This window comes from Cygnus atratus, chromosome Z (assembly GCF_013377495.2).
Source record: "Cygnus atratus isolate AKBS03 ecotype Queensland, Australia chromosome Z, CAtr_DNAZoo_HiC_assembly, whole genome shotgun sequence".
Taxonomy (NCBI): domain Eukaryota; kingdom Metazoa; phylum Chordata; class Aves; order Anseriformes; family Anatidae; genus Cygnus; species Cygnus atratus.
In genome coordinates, this window is record NC_066396.1 from 1202891 (window position 1) to 1209642 (window position 6752).

A 6752-nucleotide genomic window follows, 5' to 3' on the forward strand; every position below is an offset into this window, starting at 1 on the left:
TCAGCTCCGACGATGGCACTGCTGGAGTGTTTAATAAAACCTTCATGGGGATATTACCCGGAGTCACGGCGTTGGCAGGCCTGGCGCCCCTTCGGCTTTGGGACTCGGTGGTTAATGAAATACGGCTAATTTGGACCAGGCTGCCCGCCTCGGGTGGCGGGGGACACGGCGTTGCGTTTGCGCTGCCGCGGCCCCCGCTGTCAGAGCCTTCGCCGGCGGGACGGGGAAAAATGGCAGGCCCGCGAAGCCGATCCCCGAAACGAGAAGTCGGATGCCAAATTGAAATTCCTGCAGGATTTCCGCTAGCGATGGGGGAATCGAGAAGCCCGCAATTAAGCATATGGGCATTAAGATAATTGTCAGATCTGTTGGCGGACATGATGGAAGACAGATGGGCGCGAAGCGGCGCGCTCGGCTGCGGCACCCCGGGAGACAATTTGACGTTTTACCTGCCTGAGCCGCTCGGCCGCCTGCACGCCCGGCCGGGCTTCGGCTCTGCGGGCTCACGGCGCCCTCTGGCGAGGCACCCAGCCCGGGCTGGGCTGCCAACGGGGCCCTAGGGCAGCACCAGGGCCCCGAGGCCCCGGGGCAGCGGCAGGACCCCAGGGCTGTAGGGCCACAGGTCCCCGTGGCCCATCGCAGGCCGCCGCCGCCTCCTCTCACCGCCCCTCTCTCCTCCGCCTCCAGGTCGGCGCCCACCGCGAGGACGGGGTGAGCCTCCGCGGCAGCCACTCGCTCGTGCCAAACCAGGTGCCGGTGCCCCAGCTGCCCGTCCAGTCGGCCACGTCCCCGGACCTGAACCCGCCCCAGGACCCCTACAGGGGTGAGTACCGCCGGCAGCAGCCCCACAACGCGGGGATCGGGCCCCCCTGCCTCGGTCCCGCGCATCGCGGAGTGATTGGGGTTGGAAGGGCCCTTAAAGGTAACGCCTGCCACGGGCAGGGACACGTAAAAGCAGTCCAATTACCAAAATAATTTTGCAAATTTACCAAACAAATCTGGCAAGTATCCAAGGCGCTGCAGGGTGCCCATCAGAAAGATGTGGATTTAAGGTGAAACTCAGAATTTCCACCAAGTTTACGATTCCGGCCGTGGGAAGGGCATCAGCAGAGTGCCTGCCCTTGGCTCGCACGATGTGCCGCGCTGTCATCAGCCTCGCAGCCTCGTGCACACCTGCAGGGTTGCTGCAAAGCAGACTCAGAGCAAAGCGAACCCATCTTAGGACATCTGGGCTTTGTCATTATTCGTAGAGGCTGCTGATCTTCCAGCCGAAGTGTGGAAGAGTCCAAAATTTCTATTGTGGTGGCTTACAAGGTCTTTGCTCATTCATTGCAGCAGAGGTATTTAGTGTATTTGGGGAGGAATGACATATTAAAGATTTATTTTTTTTTTAAGATGAGGGAAAACTTAGGTAGTGATTGAAGAAGAAGAAAGGGAGCTGCAGCTAGGCGTCAGTGAACTATTCCTAAAGGCTGAGGAGCAGAACAAGGCCTGAGCCATCACTGAAACCGGTTTTAGGGCCTTCGCGCTTCGCTCAGTGCCAGTTATCTGGGGCTGCACGCACAGGTCACCCTTCACTGGGCAGCAGAGACAGAGGACTTGGACCCAGATCGCTCTGACATTCGCGTAACCAGTGTTTGACAGCTCGTCCGTGTGTTTTCTCCCAGGCATGCCAGCTGGACTGCAAGGGCAGAGCGTCTCTTCAGGTAGCTCCGAAATCAAATCTGACGACGAGGGAGACGAAAACCTCCAGGACACAAAATCTTCTGAGGACAAGAAACTAGAGGATGACAAGAAGGATATCAAATCAATTACTAGGTCAAGATCTAGGTAACAGTATATAATAGTGTCGCTTCATTTAATTCCTTTACTGGATTTTGATGAAGTGAACAGAACAGGAGGAAACTATGAGGTTTTTTCCTGGCAGGTAAAACCACAGCCTAAGTGGAACAGAACGGCTGTTCTGGCAGTACCGAGTACGCTTCTGGTACTTGTACTCCAGGACTTCCTCAAATTTGAACAATTCACAAATTTGGACACTGACCAAGTTCTCCACAATCTCGAAAGAAATTGTATTTTGCTAAAATGCGTTAATTATACTGCTATTCCTCTCTGCCTCTGCTTGCAAACGGGAATACAGTGTGGATTGGCATCTTTTTAAAAACGTGCCTAAAAGTCGATCACACCTGCATCTGAACTAACAAACCGTATTCTTTTCTTTTACCTTTAAAATAAATTCGTCATACCATGTCCTCAATTTCTGTAAATCTCTAGAGCTGTGTAGGTTTAGCTGGAAGATTTAGTGGCATTATTACAGCAGATGAGGATCTGGCCCTCCCGTAGTTCCTGGAAGAAGATGGGCGTTCTGCTGCCTCCTCGCCCTGGGAAGGGCCAGGAGGATTCTCTCCTCCTTTGAGGCTGAGATGCTTAGGAAAGGCAGGAGTGTATCTGGACTGCTAGTGGGACAAGGCTTGTGCTGCATATTATTTATACGTTTCTGGAAAGGATTAGCTAAATCCTAGCTGTATTGTATCATTTGGGAGCTCGTGTCCATGGTGAACCTGAGCAATGTCTATGGGCACAGCAAACACGGACCACCTAACACGGGGCAGGCCACAGCTGTCCCATTTATCCTAAATTTCCCTTGTCTCACCTGCATCCCACCACACCTGAGGTACAGCTCAGGAGTGCAGATACTCTTTATCATCAGTTGAGTCCCAAATTACCCAGCCAAATTGCAAATAAGGCTGAAATTCTGTTTTGTTTAGGGGATTTTTTTAATGATTGTGAGTGGCCATGTCTTACTGCCTTTTCTCCTTCCATGTCTGCTTGTCTGTGTAAAGGCTGAGACAAGGTAAGAAACATCTGAGCAGACATTTTGCCACAGAAAGAGCGCCGAGGTTCTGACCTCTCAAGCCTGCACACACTGATTTTTAAACTGTTAGTCGCATTCACATCTCTTACGACTGGAGAAAACATATGACACTTGAGATTTTCTCTGAATAAATGTGTTGAAGTAACCATAAGCATAAGTGAGGCTTTCATGTCCGTTTCCAACATGGTAAGGAGAAAGGACCTTGATGCTGCTGTAAGGTGGTTGTAGTTCTTGTTAATTCAACAATTACACTGCCGCTTACGCATATTTATACGTGCTTTGATGCTTTTGTAGGCTAACATTTTTGCTTTTAACATGCTCGCGGCTCTAAAAGGTTACTCCCGATATTTAGTTATATATCTAAATCCGTGTTGTTAGGGCTGCTGAAAATTTATTACTCTATTTGCATAACCAGTTCAAATTGCTTAGTGGCAGTGACTCAGTAGTTGATGTGTTTTCAATTTAAAATCATTATTTCATCTGGCTGGAAAGCAGTTTTGTTGCAGAAATGATGCACAAGTTCACTGTAGGGCTCTCCGCAGCCATCGATTCCTCCTGTGGCCATTTGCCCACAGGCATTTCGGTGCCCGGGCTCTGCGCAGCGACTGGTGGGCTGCCCGCCCCCGCCACCGTCGCTGCTGATAGCGGAGAAAGTTTTTTCTAAAGGCGGTCTGCAAAAAGTACGAGCTGCACAAGAGCCTTTGCACGCATGCTGTAGCTTCTTTATATTTTAGTGTTTCTGCTTTGACCTTCTCTCCGGTCCTTGTCCGTGTCACCTGCAGGCAGTCTGCTGGGGCCTCTGCTACCCCAAGGGCCCCGTGCTATATAACTTGAGCTGAATAGATCTCAAGTCTTACGTTCGGCATAGAAGAAAGTCACAGAAATATAGAAAGTGCCTGGAGTGCTGTTTGTTTTAGATGACAACGAGCATGCTCCCTCGTTGTCAGCAAGTATGTCACTGCAGCAGCAACCACACGGGCCCTCAACATGTGTCACGACTTAAAAAGTTGAGGTATCGACCGTGATAAAACATGTTATTGAAAAAGTACGTTTTCACTTCTTTAAGGTATCTTCCTTGCAGAATGTAAAGGTTGGTCACCAGCTTTACTCAGTGTAAAATTTAAGCGGACTGAATTTTGCCCAGGTTCACTGGAAGAGGAACAACAAATACGAATAGCTTGTAAGGTGTTTGACTGATTCGTAGCCCTGGTTTTGGACAAACTCTGCTTAAAATCTTTCCCCTGCTTGTTTTCCACGTCATTAGAAAATAATGTATTCCTTTTGTCTCCCAGCAATAACGACGATGAGGACCTGACACCCGAGCAGAAAGCCGAGCGAGAAAAGGAGAGGCGAATGGCCAACAACGCTCGGGAGCGCCTGCGCGTGCGCGACATCAACGAGGCGTTCAAGGAGTTGGGCCGGATGGTGCAACTCCACCTGAAGAGCGACAAGCCCCAGACGAAGCTCCTGATTTTGCACCAGGCTGTGGCTGTCATCCTCAGCTTAGAGCAGCAAGTCAGAGGTGAGTGCCGCCCTAGCTCCTTACGCCCCTCCTGGGACAAAAGGCACCACACTGAGCTTGGGGAAGGCTGCCCAGGGGCACCCGGTGACACACAGGGGACAGGACCTGGTCCCCGGTGACTGCCGAGCACCACAGGGCACCGAGAGTCGCAGTGGGGCACTGGCCTGTGGCTCTGGCACTGCAGATGTTGGCGGCGATCCTCGGCAGTCTCGGTACATTTTACATTCTTTAGCAAGCTCCAAATTCAATATTAAGCTTGGCCGCTCCTTAGCAAAGCACAAACACGAAGGGATTTGCAGAGATTGTGTACCGAGTTGCTCTGCCTGCATCTCGGCACTTGACCTGACCGGGCTGCATCATCTGCTTCAGCCCCCTGAATTCCTGCAGCCTGACTTTACCGAGTCACTGAGAGTTGTTTTAAACGCACGTGCAATGTCAAAGCCAGCCTGATATAAAAATGTGGATATTTGAAATCGTGTTCTGCTTCAATTCAACAGAAAGAAACCTGAATCCTAAAGCAGCCTGTCTGAAAAGAAGGGAAGAAGAGAAAGTCTCTTCAGATCCTCCTCCACTTTCCCTGGCAGGACCCCACCCTGGGATGGGAGATGCCTCCAATCACATGGGACAGATGTAAAAAAAGGCAAGTTTCGTTTGCAGCAGCGCCCAGTGCTGGGAACCTTCCCCCAGACAGCCAGTCACGGGGAGTTCAGCCCCGGGCACGGAGCTGCGCGTCCCCTGGGCTGCTGGGGGCGGGCAGGTGGGCGAGGGGCACCCCTTATAAACTGGTCGTCAGGTCATGCTGCCAGCAGGCCCGATGGCCAAAGGCACGTTCAGATCATTTGGTTAGAGAGGATATAGTGATGCGTATTCCGCTATCCTTGACTGATGTGGTTTTTTTACTTCTTTCGCAGGTCCAAGTTGCCACATTTCTTCATTTAAACAAGAGACCACTTCCTTAACAGCTGTATTATCTTAAACCCACATAAACACTTCTCCTTAACCCCTTTTTTGTAATATAAGACAAGTCTGAGTAGTTAAGAATCACAGACGCAAGAGGTTTCAGCATTCCCGATTATTAAAAACAAGAAAAAACAAACAAAAAGTGCAACTTGAGGGACGACTCTCTTTAACATATCATTCAGAATGTCTAACGCAGTATGTTACGAGCTGTAAGTGCACAGCCTAGAGACTGAATGGCAATCTTCTCCACACTGTGGGACAATGCATTTGTGCCTAAACTTCTTTTGGAAAAAAAAAATATAATTAATTTGTAAGTCTGAAAAAAATATTTAATTTAAAAATTGTAAACTTGCAATAATGAAAAAGTGTACTTCTGAAGAAAAAAATGAGCGTTTTTGTTGGTGTGCTAGACAGCTAGTGTTTATACTTACTGGATATTAAAAGGGAAGCTTTGCTGCCCAGATATTTACAAAACCAGCAAACGTCCTAATGAAAACTGAAGTGATGACATTAGCCATTCCTTAGGGTAGGAGGAACAGATGGATCTTATAGACCTATGACAAATATATATATATAAATATATATATAAATATATATTAAAAATTTAGTGAATATGGTAAGCTTTTGTTCATTTGTTTCAGACTTTTTTGCTCCTGTAAAAAAATAGTACTGATTAACTTTTTTAAAAAGAAGATTTTACTGTAAATAAGGATTTTTTTGTCTTATTTCTGTCCCTCTCCCCTGTTTTCGTTATTGTAACCTGTAGTGCCAACTCTGTCTCTGGAGGGGTAGTGCAGGAACGAAACGCTGACCCTGACGTTGCTTCTCATTCATAAATAAGTAGAGAGTTGTTTCTTCGGTCTTTTTGGGAACACAGGACTTAAAAAGTCACGTCGTGTGTAGATACTACAGGCAGCGTTACCGAGCCCGGCGAGGCGAGCTGGTCGCATGGTGACGTTGCTCTGGTTGACCCTTTTTCTGGGATTTTCAGAGGTACAAGGTTAGAATGCTACAATGTTACCACTGTGCCTTCCAATGTTTATATCATCAGAAGCATAACATAATCAAAGTGGCTGTGATTTAACGAACCGATTAAAAGTGTTACCTATGTGTGTAGCCTAAATAGTGTGCAGTGAGGCGTTTCTGAATACATGGTCAGATTTGGGGGGGGCGGGAGGGGGGGAACCATCCGGGGGGAAAACTGCAAGTAGTGTGACAGATTCGACTGACTTCTTTGCGTTGTTCTTCTCTTGTTTTTAAGTGGATTATTTAAGTGTAGACCACTTGCTGCCTCCTCCTTTATTTGTAAGATGCCAATTTCAGTCATCATGCAGCATTATAACAAGCCTTATGAGTCCTAAAGCATTAAGTTGCACTTTCTCGAGGAGGGGTGGT

At 48.4% G+C, this 6752-nt stretch overlaps 1 protein-coding gene across 15 annotated transcripts in view; it reads left to right on the plus strand.

Annotated features, from left to right (window-relative positions):
* The window catches only part of TCF4 (transcription factor 4), a 208061-nt gene extending 202401 nt beyond the window's left edge, over positions 1-5660 (plus strand). For 11 of the 15 annotated variants that reach the window (XM_035560062.2, XM_050716607.1, XM_050716606.1 and 8 more), the window contains 5 exons: positions 688-823; positions 1668-1830; positions 4168-4397; positions 4895-5037; positions 5309-5660. In XM_035560062.2, the coding sequence (XP_035415955.1) occupies positions 688-823; positions 1668-1830; positions 4168-4397; positions 4895-5031 (666 nt within the window). In that variant the 3' untranslated portion in view covers positions 5032-5037; positions 5309-5660. The remainder of the gene's footprint in view (positions 1-687; positions 824-1667; positions 1831-4167; positions 4398-4894; positions 5038-5308) is intronic. The other 4 variants (XM_035560070.2, XM_035560058.2, XM_035560072.2 and 1 more) reach the window with 1 other exon arrangement.
* The last annotated feature ends 1092 nt before the right edge of the window (positions 5661-6752 follow it).